Source organism: Ischnura elegans, chromosome 11, assembly GCF_921293095.1.
Source record: "Ischnura elegans chromosome 11, ioIscEleg1.1, whole genome shotgun sequence".
Taxonomy (NCBI): Eukaryota; Metazoa; Arthropoda; class Insecta; order Odonata; family Coenagrionidae; genus Ischnura; species Ischnura elegans.
In genome coordinates this window covers 4,171,996-4,193,990 of record NC_060256.1, presented here as the reverse complement: position 1 = coordinate 4,193,990, position 21,995 = coordinate 4,171,996, and the positions used below count along the sequence as shown (strand labels likewise).

General features: G+C 39.2%; 2 protein-coding genes across 4 annotated transcripts in view; one reads left to right on the top strand and one right to left on the bottom strand.

The window, feature by feature from the left end:
* Window positions 1-21,995, bottom strand: part of LOC124168463 (B-cell lymphoma/leukemia 11A-like) — an 888,367-nt gene that overhangs the window by 629,346 nt on the left and 237,026 nt on the right. The window lies entirely within an intron of this gene.
* On the top strand, window positions 251-19,673 carry LOC124168462 (toll-like receptor Tollo). 2 transcript variants are annotated; one of them, XM_046546721.1, is made up of 6 exons: window positions 251-315; window positions 5,291-6,771; window positions 8,444-9,071; window positions 13,983-14,261; window positions 16,797-17,008; window positions 19,405-19,673. In XM_046546721.1, the coding sequence occupies exons 2-6, from the start codon at window positions 5,297-5,299 to the stop codon at window positions 19,571-19,573; spliced, it is 2,763 nt and encodes a 920-aa protein (XP_046402677.1). In that variant the 5' UTR covers window positions 251-315; window positions 5,291-5,296; the 3' UTR covers window positions 19,574-19,673. The 2 variants fall into 2 exon arrangements, with proteins under 2 accessions (XP_046402677.1, XP_046402678.1); XM_046546722.1 differs by lacking the exons at window positions 251-315; window positions 5,291-6,771 and having other exon boundaries at window positions 7,138-9,071; window positions 19,405-19,672.

The following is a 21,995-nucleotide window of genomic DNA, read 5'->3' as shown; positions in this document are numbered from 1 at the left end:
GGAAAGAAATAATTACCATTATTTCTCTGTGAAATCACAGATTTACGCGTTTCACTTAACAGCCTACTTTCCTTGACGGAAATCCGTATTTTATCTTACGGCGAGGTTTCTGTTTCCTTCCATTCGTCACGTGACACGAATAAACCAATCCCAACTAGATGTGCAGTAGCTAAGGCGCACTCTCCCCTATCCTTACTGTTACGGTCTACAAAAAGGACGGTAGTTCCGGACAGAGCCGTAAACGTGTGTGGTGAACCAGTGACAGCAGACATTGGGCCGTTAAAGTCTTTCCACATCAGATTTTCTTCATAAAACGTGAGTCTTAACCGTAATTTTTCTCTTATATTATCATCCCATTATTCCCCAGACTGTACATAGGGCTTTTACCTTCGGTTATTTCGTATTTTACGGTCTATTTTGGCCTAATTAAGATTAATTTTCAGAAAAAGTTATTGTATTCATCATAATATATGATTTGCATAATGTTGCGTTTACGCAACGCTGGGAAAACTCCGGTAAACAAAAACAAAAAAGAACTTTTCAAAACTTAGGTTGCATATTTTTTTTCATCTTCTTTTCTGACATAATGTTCAATTATATTATGCTTGGAATTAAACGTAGCACCTTTAACAACTCGTTGATTTGCACACTCAAATTATTCGCCGGGAATTATAAGTATGCGTGCGGATGAAATGCATTATTCTCCCTTGACGGGCATGCTGGGGTAAGCCATTTTTCCTAGGGTGTCCTGCATGTGGGCACCGATTTGTATTCCAAATCTCATCAGCAATTGTATTGGAAATGATTTCTTGCCTCAGTAAAATTTTATGATCTCGGACCGAAACTTTAACAATGGAATAGCTTGGCCCGTAACGTTGGCGTAAAATCACCACAGATTCACCACTGCACTATCAATCCCTTTTCGGAATAGTTTTTTTGCCGTTAATCTGGATACATGCAACATAACTATTGAGTAAATTTACCCCTCCCATTCCCTGATTGTCATCGTTGATGATAATTCGATTTTCTTCGGAAATCTTCGTGCCTTTTTGTCCTTTCTGTGGGTTCCATATTGCCGTAGTTTGAAGCAACAGCGATGACAGAGTTATCATGCCATCGCACTAACAATAAGAGAATATGTTTTGACCCGTCAGACGAATAATAGAAATCCCTGTTAGGTTTTTTTGTCAAATATCTCGAAGACATGAGTGCGCAGTTTTCCGTTCGATTGCCTCTTACTGTTTCCATTGAAAATTAACAATTATCACTTAAAAGTTACTAACAGATTGTAACTGGTGAAGAAATTATCAAAATACGTGGTATGAAATTTGGTAGACTTACAAAAATTCAGCAAATTTAGAGCAACCCTTCTCCTAGTGAGCTTAAGAGATCCTAGAAATATCACTTTCAATGTCCACCTCTGCATATGGCAAAAATTGATAGAGATAATCTGCTGATGAGGCCAGACACCACAATGTATAACCTACTCTAAATTGTTCCCCACGAATGAACATTTTAGCTGCGTGCCACCTGAAATATGGAACCATTTGTTGGGAAAATTCCTGAAACTGAATGGGATTTTGGTATAATCTATTGAGATTAGGTCCCACATTCAAAAATGCATTACTTTGTGTAGTTGAGAATTATCGTAGATCTGTCGATATTTTTTCAATTCATCAAACCGAATCCGCGTCATACATTGCCTCACAATTGCGACATACATCTCCTCTTGGCTTGTCCAGTACAACTTAGTGCGCGGTAATAAATGATACCCCGACAACATTATGATTCCAATTATTTTTTTTAATCCGCCTTACTCTGAGTAAATGTACGGTTATTTATCTCCTCACCGTAGTTATTGGAGTAGCTCAAAATTTTCCACTGAGAAGTAAGCGACGGATCTCAATTGGTGAGTGGCCTCCATGTTGAGTAATAAGTGTTTCTATTGCTTTTTTCACGCAGAAAGTCGGGACTACTACGGAGGTAGATCCCATTTTTTCACATTTAGATGAACCTGTTTGTTCTCTGAATCTTTTACCTGGGCGTGCGCGTTCACTGGAAAATATTTCTTTAGATGCTACTTGAGTAAACTGTGATTTGCTTTGTAGCACCTCCTGCAATCATCCATATTTGAAATACTGAGAAGATGTAATCCCCATTGTAGTTCCAAATTTCAGAAAATATTATACATCGTCTCTCCTGTTAATTTATATTCTTCAATTACCTTCTTAACGCTTCTTCTAAAATATACGTCTGAGGCGTAGAAATAACGGGTAAAATTTTCTTCACTTTTATATCTGAATGAAACCCCTGGATAAATTATTTAGCAAAACGCCGATAAAAAAACTACTGCGGTATTATTGATATAATTACTGGATGAGAGATGAATATGCATTTCAGAGGACTATTTAACTGATACGAACCCAACTGAAGCTAGATAGCCTTAAATCACCTAAGCGATAGAAGAAAAAATAGGTAACTCAGGATTGCACGGAGAAAATTCCAAAGAGCGACTAGAGGAACAGTCCTCCTTCCATCACAATCCTGCTTCAACTAATACGTTTCTCACCCTATTATTCTACCGTCTCTGAAACTGAATGCATCGAAAGCTAAATTTAATGTCTACTAAGCAATACTTCCACTCAAAGACGTGGGAATGACATTGCCCTGTATCGGTTCCACGTGTGTGCGCAACAGTTCGACTCTACGAAGTACCAGAGTGTTCAATGTAAAATTCGTGCAGATGGCCATCTTGGAATTTTAAAAAGCCATTCATCCTTTACTTTGTAAACTCACAACCTGTGAGTCCCAAAAATGCAGCTAAACTGCCTCCAAAAGACTACGTTGTCGATTAAAAGCCATACTGACAAGTTTCGTTATGCTTTGAGAAAAGCCCTCTGGTCTACCAGAGGATTCCCATCGTTGCGTACACGCAACATTATTTACAACAACAATATTTATACCATTAACGACGAAATTTCGTGACAAAAATAAACATGATGAATAAAGAAACTTAGAACTAAGATAAAACATTACCTCAAGTAATATTGCTCAATAAATCTTGGTAAAAATCATTTAAAATTTGTAGTACTTCAACGCTTCGAAATAGGAAAATTTCGAAATAAAATAAAAACTATTATTTTAATGAAAATTTTTACAAAACTAACTGAATAAGAACGAAAGGTACTTCAGATATTCAGAAAATCTGAGAAATAGTTATCCTGACGCAAAGGTTTTTTCTAATAATTACGATTCAATAACGTTGCGTTTACGCAACGCTGGGGATTAATGGGATAACCACTTTTGGAATACGCGGCCAGTGTTCGGGACCCTCATGAAATAGGCTCAAAATCAGAGATAAAACGCGTGCAAAGAAGAACTACCATGTATGTGAAACATCGTTATGATAGTATTGTTAGTTTAACTGACCTGTCAGATAAACTTCGATGGAAATCTCTGTAAGACCTTAGATTCATAAATGGACTAGATAAATTAAAATTATTAATTCAATGTAAATAAAATAAGAGAGATGGACTGTAGAACAGAGAGATTCATAATTTCTTTTTTCCACGATCATTAACCTGGATCCGCCCAATGTAACAAAAATGTCACACCCTGTATCGCTCCAGTGTAATGGCTCTTGCATCGCTCGGGCACGGTATATTGTTAAGTTTTACACTTTATTAGAAAGAGGAAGATAAGTGCTTCAATTCAAGGTAAGAATTGTCAAGTGAGAGTGAAGACCTAACCTTTAAGTACCCCTGGTACTTATGCGCCTTCCCTAGACACTAAAAATGGACGTTAGCTTTGTTTAAGTACTTGATTTTTTCATTAACTATATGAGATACAGCGACAATTTTTGGTAAATATCAACATAATGATGCAAAACTATTAATAATACTTTAATACGTTTGGTATTTCTTTCCATTTTTGTAATATTATCTGATAAATGGTACTGTGACAGAAATGTCACATTGGGCGGATCCCTATGCAAATCTTCAAAGTTTCGAATTTTATGCTCTAGTAAGAATTTATTGCATTTCAACGTTTTTTCCTTCGTATTCTCGCCAAAAGATTAATTATTTATCAATTAATTGATAGTTTGAGTTTATTAACTTTTATTCCTGTAATTAATTTTGCATTAAAATTTTTAATATTATTGAAATCGATAGCTCAGAAATAGCACTGTGTGAAGCTTCCGGAAAACGAAGACTTTGACGAAGTATAATCAATATACCTTGAGCCACCAGAAGCAGTAATTGTCACTGATTAGGACATAGCAGATGACCAGGCTGGTGAATTTGTGGAAAATTGAGCGGGAAGACAATTCCGGGCAAGAGTGGAGCTTGTTTTGAAGCTTGATAATGATAATATTAATGAATTTCAAGAGAAGTCTGGAAGAATTTCGGTACCAGTTACACGTAATGAAAAGGATTCAAAGTCAACAAAGCTAACATCACTTCTCCAACAGAAAAAAGGAAAAATAGAAGTAGCCATTTGGCGACGGGAAGATCTTTTTGTAAGGTAAAGGTTATTCCCCGAAACAGATCTTCCTGAATTGAGGGTAAAATCATGTGTAGACATTTTTGAAATGGTTTTTTTCGGATGACATTTTTTTCTCACAGCAGAATAAGATAATTATACTACGCTTATTATTTTTTCATCTCCTATTATCAGTATAGCGGAGATGAAAATTTTCATTGGAATTTTACTGTTATGGGGTTGTAACAAGGTTCCATCCAAGCGATGCTCCTGGGAAGATTCTGGGGATGTTTACAACTCAATGCCTGCCGTAGCCAAGCAAAGGAATAGATTCCTTGTGATAAGTAAATACCTTCACTGTGCAGACAATACGATGCCTGGCATGAAAGACAAATTGTGGGAGCTACGCCCGTAGATCACTAAATTGAAAAAACGTTTCAGGGAGATTTTTCCCATTGAGAAAACTCTCTTTTGGCAGGAGTATGATTACGTATTTTGGTATCCATCCTTGCATGCAATTCATTCGGCGGAAGACGATCAGTTTTGGTGGTGGTGGTGGAATATTTTTCCTTGGCTGTTGGATGTAGCTGTTTATAATCTGAAGCTGTTCACAAGCGAAATCTGGTCCTTACATGTCACAATTAGAGATCAGGCGTGTAATAGCGCAAACATAACTGATCATACATCGATGCGAAGCCAAATAAAAAAGAAATATATTTTAAACGTTTGCACAATAACAACGTTTATTTTATATGAATGTCGTACAATAAAAAAACTATTATTTATTTTCTTATTCATTTTGTTACAGGTTCAAATGATGTCAGGAGCTCGAAAACGATGTAGCTGCAATGCTACCAAAGGACGGAGATATGTTGATATCGTCATCACCCTTCTAATCCTCATTGGATGTTCTGCCAAGCAAGCGGCGATTGAGTGCGAAAGGGATGAAATGATGGGCTTTCATTGTAAAGATGAACCCAGATGCGTCAGATTGAATACGTTTTATAAATTAGAAAAATTCCTCTGTGAAGACAAGGTTTCCTTTGACCGAGACGCATGTTTATTTCCCACGAATTATTTATCCTATAAAATGATATGCTTGGGAGAAACAGAGGGAGACCCCTATGATTACCTCTCCATGATTCTGTCCACCAACATCTCAGTACCTTCCGATAAATTCCCAATTGGCGCATCTCTTGCGGTAGCTAACTGCTCGGCTCCGTCTAGTAATCAATCAGTCCTATTTGAAGGCGGGAGTACAGGTTTTATCGCTGGCTGGGGACAACTTCCACTGACAAAATTAACGATAGAATGCAAGCATGAAAAAACTCGCCACTTTTCCATGCATTATTGGAGTGGTCTAAAAAAAATGGAGGAACTCACTATCAGATGCCCAAAATTGTCGAAGGTGGATAAGGACCTTTTCTCTGAGATATCGAAACGCCTCAAACACCTAAAATTCACAGACACGGAAATACAGAATTTACCAGAAAGATTTTTCTCGAACATGGAATTGATCGAGACGTTAGATCTTCGGCGAAACAAGCTCAGATCATTTAGACGAAGTTTTCTGAGCAGTATGCGGAATCTAGTACATCTCTTTCTCAGTGAAAACGAGATAGAAATTTTGGATGACAATATTTTTCTCCAGACGGAGAATTTGACTGATCTCGAATTAGAAAGAAATTCACTCACAGCATTACCCACCAGTGTATGCAGCCTAGGAAATCTTAGAGTTTTAAATGCAGGGTACAATAGGATCAGATTCATTCCTCAAGATTGTTTATACAGACTCCCATTCCTTAATAAAATTTACCTTAACGGAAACAGACTTTTAATCTTTGGACTTGCATCGGAAAGCATATTACCCAACTACAACAAAGTGTTGAGTTCTGATGAAACGTTACCCAACTCATCTATACCTCATGAGCAATCTAGAAACTTAAATAATACATGGATAGGCAATCCTTTGGTCAGGGAACTTCGTCTGGACAATAACTCCCTATCTTCCCTACCGGATGAAGCCTTTTACGGAATGGTCGAACTTACATTCTTGAGTATTTCCAGCAACAATATTTCGCATTTGCCTGAAAACATCTTTTTCCGGAACAAAAATGTAATCCATCTCATGGCTTCGAACAATCTCTTCACCCGCATTCCGGCGAGTCTGTTGAGAAACAACAACGAACTAACATTACTGGACCTGTCCCACAATGTAATTGAGACACTACACGAGGATTTCTTCAGTAATTCCACTAAATTGTGCCACATAGATATCAGCGGCAACAGGTTCGTTATCTCATAGTTTTTCCAGATTATGTCGAGTCGAATAGTTTTGGTTTCAGAGTTGTCGAGGCCGAAAAGTATTATAAGGCCAATTTGCCGAAGAAACGCTATCATGAAATTCAGGCAATGATATCGTTTTTAACATTTTAAGGTCCAAAGGACATATGTGTCAGTCGTTTCTGAAATTATCTCAAAATTAAATGAGGATGTGAACGATTGTAATTCTATTGTAGAATAGACAATTGGATTCTAGTTTGATACCCCTTCTGTGGTATGCTTAATGTATGGTAGTTTCCACAAGAGGGGGCTTTCGGGGGGGTGGAGGGGGGGATAATTGCGATCTTACTTGACCGACCGTTGTCCGTGGTTACACCAGGTGGGATCCAGCAAACTCTCGTTCCTTTTACTGCAAACTCCTCTTTCTTCCTTGTTGGATGAAGCTGCATCCGGAACGTAAGGAATGCGCCCTTTTTAAGCTGGTCCTTGCTCCTTCGGACAGGGGGGGGGGTGTCTTATTTCACACCGTTATCTCCAGGAATCAACCAATTGCGTGATTGATAGGCCCCTCGTCTTCACTGCCGTGTCGCACCAATTCGGGCATGGGCTTCGCCCAACGCTCACTTCAATCTGTTTGCCTCTTTCTGAGACGCGCACAACCTTTTTATAATCCCCATCTTGGGGTGGGGTGACGCACAAGAGGGAGGGGGAACACGTTATGCACGAGAAAAACCCGAGTTCCCGTCCTCCCAAACACACTCACACAACACTCATAATCTTGCATAACCGACATTCATCCCCACTTACACATGCACACTTTCCTCCACGGGCCGTGGTCTGGGGGGTGGGAAAGGTTAGCGGAAAGGAGCGGGTAGGAAAATGAATGCGCTGATTTTAATGGCACCTCGTAACGTGGCAACTGAACCATTACAATATCTTTGGACACATATGTTTCTATGGACCTTTTGGGGTGAGAATTGAAATTATTTCACATCCCAGATTGAATCTCATAAACTATTAGAAGTTATTTAGCCTAAAAAAGTATTTTGTTATGCAACCTAATGGCTAAAATCCTTATGGACCTCAAAGGGTTGAAGCTGATACGTTGTTCTTATGACTCGGCCTGTAGATTTCAGCTTGCTATATACGTAACAGTCAACCACAATTTTTATTGACGACGGCGCCGATCACCTTTTCGTCAGCCGCACTGGCCAATCGTCTTCCGACCCGGCGGTGTATTCGGAGTAATCCCATTGGACCGCTGCATCGCTCATACTTTCTTATACAATACTTTTGTACCCTTCCCTACTTTCTTTATTTAAATGCCGAGATAATAGTAAAAATATTAAATAATTCTGAAAGAAAGAACATTCCGTCACTTTTAGATTTTCTCGGAAAATGACGGTTTTTCTCCATTTTGACACAATTTCAATCAACGCACCTCATTATCGTTTCCTTTTTCAATCTGGCTAAGCATTCCGAATGGAAAAATCGTAAAAGAGTTTAGTCAAATAAATACATTTTGGAGCATGCATTGTTCTATTGCCTGGTCCAGAAATAACCATGCTCAACTTATACTCAACTCGAGATCAAAATGTGATACTCAGACATCCCTAATTTCTAGAATAAGCTGACAATAGTAAATATATAAATAAATTATTTTATCATTTCATTACAGGATCAGCCGTTTGCCTGACAAGATATTTCAACCATTCAAAGGAAATAACTTGACATGTATCGAGTTTGTTCTCGATATGAGCAGAAATAGTCTGGAGGATATACCAGAACTGCCGATTCCAGAGTTGAAACACCTGAACCTATCCGAAAATCAACTTACTTCGGTCCAAATTGACATGTTCTTCGAACTTTCTCGTCTACGGGAGCTCAACTTGTCCCACAACCTTCTTCATACTTTAGAATATTCATTTAGAACTGGCGAATATCTATTTAGCATATTGGAAGTTATCGACCTATCATCAAACCAGTTAACAAAGTTAAAGTCAGGCTTTCATTATTTCATGCCAAACTTAAAACACCTCAACATCAGCAGTAATAGCATAACAGAATTTGAGGGTAAAGATATTGGTTGGACTTCTCACCATGAGCTCAAATTAGAAACGTTTGACATGTCACGTAACCGTTTAAAGTATGTTGATTTCGTCGAACCCTGGTTCTTGCTCGGAAATGTGAAGCACGTGAGCCTCTCCCACAACGACATTGACCTGAAGGGATGCAGGGAATTTGCGGATCTCAAAAGGCTCGTGTGGGGATGTCGTTCACTTCCATTCATGAATATGGAATTGGAGGTGAGAAAATTTCAGAGTATATCTTAACTCGGGGACAATTTTCACAAAGCAAATAGGGAGTCAAGGGGAACAAGTGATTTTTTTGTCTAAAAACTGAGCCTGGTACAGAAATTTAGCGAAAAAATGAACGATATTTACTAGATATTAAGTAATTGATATACAGGATCTTTCAAAAGAATTTACGTAATTATCAACAAGTTGTTTTCTGCCTTTCTGTGGCAGGTGTCCCAAATACCAAAGTCATCTACAATTCACTCTGTCATAGTCTTCCTCTTCATTTTCCTATGGCACTTTCCTATCCTCACTGCATCTGCTTCTTCAGCCTCAGTATTCCTCTTATCGTTTCTCCATCCACTGTTCCCTCGTCTGCTGTCGCCAAAATCCCCTTCCCTCTTAAAGTATGTCCCATCCGATTCCTCTTTTGCATTTGTATTTTTCTCAATAAAGTTTTTTCCTCCCTTCCCAACTCTATATCCAGAACCTTATCATTCCTCACTTTATGCACCCAATTAAATTTCTGCAGCCCACACCACATCCACATTTCAAAAGCGTCGACCCTTTCCCTATATCTTCTTCCCAAATTCCATGCATCACATCCATGTAACACAACACCTCACGTTAGGCTGTCCCAAAAAAACATTTTTTTTTGAAATTTCAAAATCGTCAATCGGATTTCGTTGACCCTCGGGTATACATGGATAGGCAAAAAAAGATTTTCGAAAAATTTTAAATAACTAGTTAGCGAGAGGCACCTAAATACCAACACCCTTAATTTTCCATACGATTTCGCAAAAAATGTCATATTAAGAGTAATCAGGGTAAGTTATGGCCCTTTAGACTAAAATTTCGTCGGTTTTTGCGTATCTTTCTCCGTTTAGGCTTTGCGGCCCACGCAGCCTGGCGCCAAGAGTGGCGCTAAGCGATGCGGCTCGCGCGACGCGGCGCAACAGACGGCCGTCCCCCTCCCTTCCCTCTCCTCCTCACCCACAGTCGCCCGCCATGTTCACATGCTTCAGTGACTCTCTCTCTCTCAAATTCAGATTCTTAACTCCTTTCGTAGACCAAATCATGTCGGCACGTATGGTAATAATCAATCTTAACTTTATTTTGGAAAATCTTTATAAATTTGTTAGCCTACTGAGAAAATTATTCAACAAAGCCAGGTTTCAGTTGAACAAGCTCTTTCCTCGTACCCTCATTTATCATTTTTTGATATTTGGAAACAATCTGCAGCAAACATTGCTTTTGTTCTTCGTCGTTAGTGATACTGCTATTTAATTCTGTTATCAGGACCACCACGGCTGAGGCCACCCCCCTCTCGGCCACATCATTCACCACCTTCAATTATTTGATGTGCAGTCGAACTGTTTGTTAGATTTCTGTCGTTTCCTAATCCTCAGGATCTTTGTTGAGAAATTCATACGTTAGCTCAAGAGTAAAAAATTCGTTGAACTTGATGAAACAAAAAATGATAAATCTTTACTGTACAGTGTACACGTTTCTAGGCACGGGTAATCTTTTCAGAAACTGAATGGAATCATTTTCACGTTCATGCATTCGTTTCACTATTTTTCTTTTAATGTGAAACGGTTTGATTGTCAAACGGTTAATGTGAATAGTTCCTGGCTTAGCTTTTTTCGTTTGTTCCAAAGTTGGAACTGCTTCTTAAGACCTCGAATCGCATTCTTCTTGCCTATGGCTGGTATCCGAGCTCTACCGTAAACCACGAGAGGGGTATGTACCACTTCTATAGCACTGACGCTTATGGTGTGCTTCAACTTTCTCATTCAGAAAAATAAAAATGATTGTAGATCACGCAATTTCGGTAGGTGTTTGGTGTCCGAGAATACAGATTTCTCTTTTATCCCGGGGACAAAGATATCGTGGACTCTTATGATCGCCTTCTTGGCGCCATTTTTACAGCTAACACAAAAACCACTATGTTCCTAATTAGCATGCGCTTTTGCACACTTACACACCTGCACACAAATTGGAAGTGCATGCGTTTAGGACGTATTGAAGCGCAGAGCAAGAGTAAAGCGCACGGAATAACAGCACGATTCAGTTGACACGAAGCTACCCCACAGCGAACTGACTTCGCAATTAACAATGAAGGTCCGAAAGAGACGCAGAAGACGATTTTGGAGCTTGGACATCAGAACTTTCAAAACCCTGCCTGGCGGGGGAGGAAGGTTTTAAACTGTGGAGGGTCAGTGAGAGAGCCCTTAATAGTTGCTGCTAACCCCAGCGCCGTAGTAAATTCCACGATTCATGTCTACCAGGAGTGCGGTTTGTTACATTGAATTCGCACAAGGTGAGGAAATGCACCGTGAGGACCAAAAGCCTGCCTGGCGGGGGAGGAAGGTTTTAAACTGTGGAGGGTCATTGAGAGAACCCTTAATCTGTTGCAGATTGTATCTCAGTGTAGGAAAATGGTAGGCCAGGTAACGAAGAAAGAGCTCCTGCAGGAACGACAATAAGTGAGGAGGATAGGGAGGGGAGGCAGAAGGCCTCAGCCGTGGTGGTCCTGATAACAGAATTAAATAGCAGTATTACTAACGACGAAGAACAAAAGCAATGTTTGCTGCAGATTGTTTCCCAATTTCGAAAAATGATAAATGAGGGTACGAGGAAAGAGCTTGTTCAACTGAAACCTGGCTTTGTTGAATAATTTTCTCAGTAGGCTAACAAATTTATAAAGATTTTCCAAAATAAAGTTAAGATTGATTATTACCATACGTGCCGACATGATTTGGTCTACGAAAGGAGTTAAAAATCTGAATTTGAGAGAGAGAGAGTCACTGAAGCATGTGAACATGGCGGGCGACTGTGGGTGAGGAGGAGAGGGAAGGGAGGGGGACGGCCGTCTGTTGCGCCGCGTCGCGCGAGCCGCATCGCTTAGCGCCACTCTTGGCGCCAGGCTGCGCGGGCCGCAAAGCCTAAACGGAGAAAGATACGCAAAAACCGACGAAATTTTAGCCTAAAGGACCATAACTTACCCTGATTACTCTTAATATGACATTTTTTGCGAAATCGTATGGCAAATTAAGGGTGTTGGTATTTAGGCGCCTCTCGCTAACTAATTATTTAAAATTTTTCGAAAATCTTTTTTTGCCTATCCTTGTATACCCGAGGGTCATCGAAATCCGATTGACGATTTTGAAATTTCAAAAAAAAAATTTTTATGGGACAGCCTAACCTCACGTAGCCTTTCACCATCCTCTTCTTAAGGCCTCAGTTCATGCTGTTAAATAATACCTCTCGCTACTTTTACTCATGTTGAATCAGTGAGGATCAGCGAAAAAATTGTGGATACATAATATGTAATTGCAAGTCATCATACTACCTCATGATTATCATCATCACTTGTAAAAAAAACCTAATATTGGATTGACACAGCTCTCCACTCAATTATCTTATCAGAAAATCGCTTCACTCCTACGTATTTCTTCCTTTTCACATATTTCAATAACCGTTACATATATTTTATTCGAGGTCTTCCTTTTCCGTTCTTGCTACCCACATTCCCTTGACGGCTGTCTTCATCAGGCCATCATGAGTCAAAATATGTCTTACATGGTTTTTCCATCCTCTTATCAAGGTTTTCATGAGGATTCTATTCTGCCCTTCTTTTCTTAGGACTTTCGCATTAAAAACTCGGTCTATCCATTTTATCCTCATCATTCTTCTGTATCAACTTATTTGGAAGGCGTTTTACTTGATTTCTAAGCTGCTGTCATTGTCCATGCTCCACTTATGTACTAGAGCATACTCCAGATATTGCTTCTTATAATTTGTTTATTTAAGTTTCCCGTCATAAGCAGGTCTCTCTTTTGTAGGAATGCTCCCTTCCATTTGGGTTTTCTGCCGGTAATTCCTTTCTTGCTTCTCCGGCCACTAGTGACACTGCTTCACAAGTAACAGTGTTCATCCAACTCTACCATTGTTTGCTTCCTAATTTTAATTTTATTCTTGAATTCTTGACTTCTGCTGCGTACCACAATCTTGGTTTTCTATGAGCTTATTTTCAGCAATTTTTTACCAATTACCGTACTCATATAATATACCCGAATATATTCATATATATTAACCAGACTATATTCAAATGCTTTTGTCTCTGCTATGACGACTATGTCATCGGCAAATCTTAGCATACTATTTCTTTCTCCTTTGATATTCACTCCCGTTATTTCGTCAGTTATTATTTATTTATTATTCACTCCAGTTATTTCGTCAACGACTTTCTGGATGAGAAAATTGAAAATTAGTGGTGACGAAGATAAGCCTTGTCTCACCCCTTTCCTAATTCTTGCTTCTCCACAGCCAGGCCCTGATTAAATCAACACTACTCGGGTTTTATGTACACTCCGGAGAGTTCTGTTGTCATTGTATACATTTCTAATTTCTTTTAGTATTCCCAGCATTGCGTTCCAATCCACGTTGCAAACTGTCATCTCTGAGTCAACGAACGCAACGAACGGGAGAGGTTTAACAAAATAAATATATCCAAGGGGATTGATAGGAGAGGTCCTATTCCATTCCATAGACGGGAAATCCCTGTTGCCACTTCGGTCGCATTTTTAATAGCTTACAAAAATGACCGCAGTGTGGATGAGTACAATGCGATTTACTTTTTTTTCAATATTTTGCATTGTTGAGTTTGTAAATGCGAGAACAGTATGGAAAAGTTATGAATTTGATAGATCACATTATTTTATACGTAAATATCCGTTAGATCCCTCACTTATACGAAATTCCCGTGATACTCGGATAAATTCGTTCATAACTGACGCGAGTGGCGACTTTTCTAAACTCGTTAAAATGCGTAGTGGGTGACAATACATTGAGAGGCCGACTTTAGGATCTTTATTTTGCATTATTTGTGATGATATATTTCTAATTTAATCACAGGTCGTCAAACTTTCCCACAACCAAATTGCCTTCATACCAATGGATTTTCAGCACTATCTGCCAAACCTGCGTTACGTCGACCTAAGCCACAACAAAATTAAGCGACTGTGGCACGGAGATCTTCTTTTCACCAGAGCCCGGGAAAGCATGGACCTCGAATTGTTTCGGACGAAAAATTGGACACGGGACTCCTTCAGAAAAGAATTTCCAGGCTCAAATAATCTGACGATCGACCTCAGGCACAATTCCATCTCTTCTTTGCAACTCCCAGACGATAAGGTAACGTAACATGTTGCGTTCTCACTGTTTTAAAAGTATTCCACACATTCAAGTAGGTTGCAATGGAGCACTTAAGAAGCATTCTGGGAAAATTCCCTATCTTCAAGAACTCTCCTTCAGCAGGAAATGTGGTACACTAGCAGAAAAATCGTTTGGAATTCAGACCAAAGCAGAATAAATTGGTTATTACGTCATTAAGACCACACAATTAACGTGACGAGTTTAACGTTATAATAAGCCGCACAGTTAATGACGCTATGTCAAATTGACGCTATGAAAGGTTTAATTAAGCAAGCGATCCATAATACGGGAGCAATTAAAAGTTTTAGAGTCCCAGCTTGACGTTCTCGCCTAGTATTGGTTTCGCTCTCGGGGTAACAATAGATAAGGATACGGAGACACGTTCAGGTGAGGGTCCATTATATAACACTCCTAATACTTTGTAACCTTAGTGGAGGGGGGGAGCAAGAAGAGTAAGGGTGGTCGTTAACCACGGGTGTATACATCCTAAAAGGGGTGTAACGAGGGGGAAGTAACATATTTCTCTCACTTTGTGGTCGCACTTTGCTAGTATTCTTTTAAAAACACCTAACTCACGATTGGCTTGACCTATTTCTTCCCAAATGTGTTTGTTCAACGATAGATCATTGCAGGCATAGAAGGATCAGGAATAGAAGGATCATTATCTTTGCTATTTCCACATAGTAAATTATTGACACCGACCATGGTTTCGTTACAGAGTAGCTATATCAAGGTGAAAAATGCAGGTAAATTGACAATATATATATAGCAGAGGGTTGGGTAGGGAAATTGTCGGGAGCCGTTGGTTCGGGGGAGGTAGAGTTGGGGTTGGACCTACGTTAGGCGTCTATGTGGGTAGGGTGGGTGGAGGGGTGGACAAGTAAGTGGGAAAGTGGAGGGGGGGGAGCGAGGAGGGTAAAGGTGGTCATTAACCAGGTATGAGTCCCTGTGGCTTAAAATTTCCAGCTCTTCCAAGGCGTCTAATCTCCGTCCTTTCTTCTCAAAGTGTAGAATAATAGGAATGAGATCGCTAATGTGCACCATGTCGAAAAGATGTTTTTCTAAATGTGAATGATCTTCCCCCTGTCTATGGCATATCTGGTGTTCGGCCGCCCTGATGGAAAAACTCCTCCAGCCGATGTAAATCGCGTCACAGTCGGCGCAATTGAGGCGATATACTCCGCTCCGTTCCTCCGGGTTATCCCTGTCCTCCGGGGACCCCATCATGCTCCTTAGTGTGCTGTGGTTATAAAAAGCTGGCCTTGTTTTTCTTTGGGAAGTAGTCTTTGCACTCCCAATGACAAATTCCCAAGGAAGAGAATCCGGCACCATTTAGGACATCCCTCCAGGGGATTATGGGTTTCATGTATTAGACATCTTGCCATCTGAGTGCTTTTACGCCGAAAAGTGGAATCCACTAATTTTTATTCCTAGCTTTTGTTGACAGCAATGTCCTTTATGGTGCGAAGTTCATTCGCCATGTTGCTTTCCGACATAGGAATATGGCGTACCCTATGTATCGGCGATTTGAGGGCTGCTGTTTTTTGTTGAATATGGCGTCTGGAGCGCTCGCGGGTGATGGTGTCGGAGTAGCATTGTTTCCTGTGGATGGAAAGGTCGAACTTATAATATATGATACTTATAGAGAGGTCCAAGTAATTCACGACGCCTTCTTTCTCAGTTTCCATGGTGAATTTGATGTGCTTATCCTGAGAATTGAGAAATGTCAGAAATTGTGGTAGCTGTCTTAACGTTCGTTGCCACAAACAAAAAACATCATCTACGTATCGGTACCATTTTACTTTGTTTTTCAGTAAGGGATTTCTACTTCCAAGTTCTTAATTTATCACTTTAATGGTTACTACCCGATCAGAACAACGCCGGGTGGACTGCTAGTATATAAAAGAAATAAACTGTATTTCTTGGCATATGAACGTATAGAGATTGAAATATCAAATTTTATTTAATGAATGATTGTATTCTCTTCATTCTCAATGTTTAATTTAAGATACACGTGGTCTTACATCATTTTCTGATCTATGAGTGCCTCTATGTGTTAAGCGCTGCTTGTATCTAATTCTATAATTACTTCGCTTGAACACACTCAGCTGCTTTCCATCTTTCTCTGGAATCTCGTGGTTTATGACGAATGATTCTAGTTTTGGAGTAATTTCACGATGAATTAAGAAACGGGTGTAACATTTACTGATTCTATTCAACTACTATTAATTAAAGTTATTTCAATAACATGCCATTGTATAACATCAATAAAATGCACGGAAGGAAAAATTTTTACTTTTTCGTAAAACCCTTGCCTAGTGATTTGTGCTTCATTTTTACGTATCATGGGTTATTAAAGGTGTTACTTTGAGTAATACTACAATTTTTAAAGGGATTGATATTTTTCAGTTGTATTTCAGTTGAAACTTTAGGCAAACGCCAATTTTCTGCGGAAAAGAGACTTTCAGATCTGACGAAATGTTAGTAAAAAGTGTGTCATTTCCTCTCCCTCAGATTGGAGTAGTGATCCCCGGCTGCAACATGGACAGCAAGTTTTCCCGCGTCAAATTACTTCTGGGACACAACCCTTTCGTTTGCGACTGCGAGGTATTCAAACTCCTGCGGTACGCCTCCAAGGAAATAAGGCCAACGTCTGCGTTGGAGAGGCTCAATGGACACATGCTTGTAGTGCCAGCGGTCATCGATATACAGGACCTCCACTGCTCGTAAGCATCTACACAATAACTTCCTATTACTAATATTAAATTAAAATTAAACAAATAAAAAATTGGCCCCAGAATCAATCCTTGGGGCACACCCATTTTTATCCTGATAATGTCACTAATTATTTGTGAACTTTCACCTCTATGTTTCTATTAATAAATATTTCTTAAACCAATCAAACAATAACCCTCTCACTCCAATATGGTTTAATTTTTCATGCAACACAGTGTGATCTACCATATCAAACACCTGTTTATAATCAATGTAAGTTATTATAACATTCTTTCCTCTATCTAATTTATCTCGAATAATCACTGAAAAATGTTCTAAGGCTATTGACTTTCGACCTAATTAGAAGAGACCCACGGTAGAAAACCCACCGCACAAAAAGGGGTGCAAGAAACTTTCGAAAACTTGCGAAAACCTACTGAGTGAGAACTAATGTAAACATGGGTATTTAAAAATGCAAGATATTAGAAGGAAGTGTCAATTCTACGATTTTTCACGCACTTAAATGACATCTATGGCATTAATAACACTATTTTTAATTAATATTGTTGTAATATTTGAATTTTATGTAAAAAATTATCGATATGAAGATTGACAGATTTTTGCGTCTGCGCTGCAATATGTTACGAACGTCACCCATTATAGCTATGTTTACGAAGGTTACTTGGTTACTTATAGCCGGATTTTGATGACGTTGTATATGAGATCTTTGAACCTTTTTTGTTGGGCCACACAATTATTCCCAGTATGTCAGAGTGACTCTATAAAACGTTTATTTAACTAATTGATCAATAATAATCGTGAGAAATAAATAGTTACGGTTTTTTATGAAACATAATATACACCCAAATGACATCATTGGTTCAAATTCATCAATAATTTTTGAGTAACAGTGTTAAGCTATACATCTTCTTATTTACCAGATATCTAAATAAGCTCAAGATACACAAAGTTCTTTTTATTATATGTTGGGTATTTTGACAACGTTACCTTGATGTCCTATTAGTAACATTGAAGACTAGTTGTTAAAAGAACGTCACGTAGATATCCTAGTTGTAATATTCGTGGTATTAAAAGTTATTATTCCAAGCATTACCCATGAGAGGTATATATCCTGTATGGAATTGAAGAGCTTAAATATTATGTTTGTATGTCTGGGGATTACTAAAAAATATAATATGCACACTAGAACGGCCCTTATTTTTCAGAATTGCGACATGTTATGTTTTCCTAGTCTCAAAATGATCCAAATGAAGATTATATTCACATGTTAAAATTTGGTTACTTTATAATTCCGGCAACCCGTGCCATAAGGGCCCTTAGTACTGAGGACTCTGAGTTTTTTGGAGCAGAAAAAGTGCTATCCCCATGTAAAACGTAAGGGCCCTTATGGCACGGGTTGCCGGTATTATAAAGTAACCAAATTTTAACATGTGAATATAATCTTCATTTGGATCATTTTGAGACTAGGAAAACATAACATGTCGCAATTATGAAAACTAAGGGCCGGCCTAATGCACACCCATTATCTACCCAGTAGGTGTTGTGTAGATATCGAAGACATGCTATAATACGGAACTTTATGTCAACTGTTGGCCATCGCTGCAACATTGTTTTGGAAGGCCTTTGGGTATTTGACAGATATCAAAACGACGTAAATTGTATTAACATGGGTATTTTGCGGTTGTCACATCTTTACTTAACAATGTCGTCTGGTTGTTGTATGGATATCGATTTTTTAGAGGAATACACTGTGGACGTAACGAAGTGATTTTCATTGCTAATAGCCTCTTCTAAACCATAAGTCTCTGAGCGGTTTCTTTATTTACACTTCAGGCTCCCATTATAATCAACGGGATGGAAATAATAATATCACAGTGAAACTTGAAATAAATACTTATTAATAAACTTTTTACAGCATGGTTCACATGTGTGCACCTTGGGATTTCAAGACAGTTGTTTTTATGCATTACGATAAAGCAAAGTAACTATTCTCAAAAAGAATACTTTAGTACCATTATTAATTTTCAGTTCAAATAATATTTAAAAGCTTTATTTCTAATTTTAAACAATCATTGGACACAATTGACTACGCACACTTATCTTTTTTGCTGTTGTGTCATCCATCTTGTTTTACGATTGCAAAATAAAACACGTGGGACATGCAGTGGCAGAATCGTATGCTAAAAGATGCAAAGAAGCGCATTGGCAGGATTAAACGACAATGATTCAGTCCTGAAGGACTATAATATAAAAACATGGAGATACACTAGTGCGTACGCTGGGTCTGAAGAGAATATGGAGTAATTCCACCACGTAAAGTCTCCAAGTTTCGATTTAGATTCTAATTTTCCAAATTTATTTCTAATTCATATTTCCGTGTTTACAGGGAGCCAGGCTCAATGAAAGGGAAAGCGATCGCAGATGTGGATTCATGGGCTTATCATTGGCTGCCCATGATAGGAATTTGTTGGAATCACCTTGGAGTTCAGTCAGAGTTGGGGAGGACATCAACCAACACCACCGAAATAGAAGCAATGGTTGAACCACCGACATAGCACTGGTGGTTTTTAGTGATACTTTGTGAAATTTCCTCGAAATTTTGGACAATAAAATTCAAACTTTGTTTTCTCGCATAAATTCTTTGTAACTCTTAGAACTTTTTTCGCAAGCAGCAATTATTTGTTTAAGTGTTTAAACACCGGCCGTTTGAGTGTCAACCGATTTTCTATGTACTACGCCAAAAGTTTCGGGGCATTCTTGCTGATTTTGCAGTAGATTAGGGAAAAAAATTAGGTATCAAAAACAAGGAAAGGTATATATTCAAAAAATTTAGGAAATCTTTATTATATGAGGTTAAAACTTTTTATTGTAATATTTGACGAAGCTGGCTTAGTACGGTGGCTTAGTAAGCACGAGCCTCGCCACATGTGCCACAGTGTGGTCTTGTGACGTCAACATCTTGTTCCGTAAAACCCATCCCGAAATTCGCTCTGAGAAAATGGCTACTGGTGGTGTAACTGGTTAGGACGGCTGACCGGCAATCGGGAGATCCGGGTTCGAATCCCGGCTTAGTGTGACATTTTTTCATGGCAAACATTATCCTTTGGTGTATTTAATTATGGTAATATGAGTTAATTTTTATAATTTGAATAAATTAGTTAATGTTAAAATGAAATGAATATTGGCAATTGTATGATTCGTTAATTATCAGCATCAAAGAGTGACATTGCATGAAGAGCGTGATAACGCTCCAGGCACTTTAATGGCTAGGGTGATTTTGGAAGAAAATTATGATGATTTGCCTTTGACGGAGGGCGTTAATCTGATAGGTAGATAGGAGCCCATGCTTAGCGGATGGGAGGGTTTTTGGGGGTTTGGGGGACCCCCCCTAAATTCGAGACTCAAATCACAGATGGTAGCGCTCGCTAAAGGCAGTGACGTAATTTGCCAATATGGCCGAAGCATCGAGGATAGTTTTTTTATGATAACATTGTTGTAATAGGATTAGTCGTCGAATCACTACCAAAATGTTTACAGAATGAATTAAGGAAGATTTCTATTGGTTTTGAGGAGTTATTTCGATACTTATAGGCTACGACAAATAGCAGTAAGTATTCAGGAATAAATAAATTATAGCTGAAATATCCTCTACTAGCTCGCGGCTAATACTTTAAGTTTACCTTATGGCCATAAATGCGTCACACCAATAAAAAACACTATTCTTGGTAGGGTAGAAAAATCTTATACTTACGTTAATTTCCTTAAACGCCATAAACTCACAAATCACTGTCAATGTAAATATTGAATGGTTCCCTTTAATGGCAATTTAAAGGTATTGCACGTAAATATGAATGCATAGAATATATTAATTCATCTACATCTACATAATACCCCGCAAGCCGCCTAAAAGGCGTGTGGCAGGGGGTGTTAGGACACCAGCCGTTTACAGCTTTAAAAAAAATTAAGTGCTCAAACGAAGTTGGGACTAGCGTTTATTAAAGTCCTTTATGGTTCGGGGGAAAAACGAATTCGCATATCTATCCGTTCGGCAAAACATCTCTCTTAATTTATCGCTTCTATCGGACCTGGAAATATAGTGTGGCTCTAATATTATGTTCTCTGTGTCGCTCTTAAAGATATCCATTCTCAATTGTTCAAGCAATCTAAGCCTAGCGCGCAGCCTCCGAGTCTCCAACGGCTCCCAGCCTAATTCGCTTAACATCTGGGTAAAGGCCGTATCACACTAGCGACTGCGACCGCCGCTGCGACCGCGACTGCGGCTGCGGCTGCGACTACACCCCATCACACATTGCGGCCGACGCCACGATCGCGCATGCGCACGTATGAACGTTTCTGCTTGTGGCTTGTTTGTTTACGAAAGCCCAAAGAATAGATAGAGAGCAGCAATTGTTGAAAATGTTCCTAAAATATGTTAAAACGTACTTCATTTTCATTCACCTGTGTACTCGGGTGCAATATCCAATATACTGGGCTTCCATCTTCACTTTAAAAATCCGAAATTATCTCAGCGTTATCTTATAACCTTCTTGAACTTCCCTCGCTACGGTAACCAAAACAAACAAACACGTCTGCCGCCAGCGCGCGAGATTGAAATGGAGCTCTCTGATTGGCTGCGACTGCGACTGCGACTCTGAAGAATAGCCGGTCGGCTATTCTTCGGAGTCGCAGTCGCAGCGTCGACTGCCTCGCTCTGATTGGTCGACGGGCCAGTCGCAGCCGCGGTCGCAGCCGCAGCGGCGGTCGCAGTCGCTAGTGTGATACGGCCTTAACACTGTCTGTACGCCCGTAGCAGTTTTTGACGAAACGCGCAGCCTTCCTTTGAATTTTATTAAGTTCGCGGATTAAGTCTTTCTGCACCGGATCCCATATGCTCGCTGCATATTCAAGGTGCGGTCGGACGAGAGCGAAATAGCACCTTTCCTTTACTTTCTCATCCGAAAATCTTCCCACAATACG

Coding starts and splice junctions, on each gene's coding strand:
- LOC124168462 (XM_046546721.1), top strand. CDS start 5,297: ATGATGTCAGGAGCTCGAAAACGATGTAGCTGCAATGCTACCAAAGGA. Junction 6,772..8,443: donor ATAGATATCAGCGGCAACAG/GTTCGTTATCTC, acceptor ATTTCATTACAG/GATCAGCCGTTTGCCTGACA. Junction 9,072..13,982: donor TCATGAATATGGAATTGGAG/GTGAGAAAATTT, acceptor ATTTAATCACAG/GTCGTCAAACTTTCCCACAA.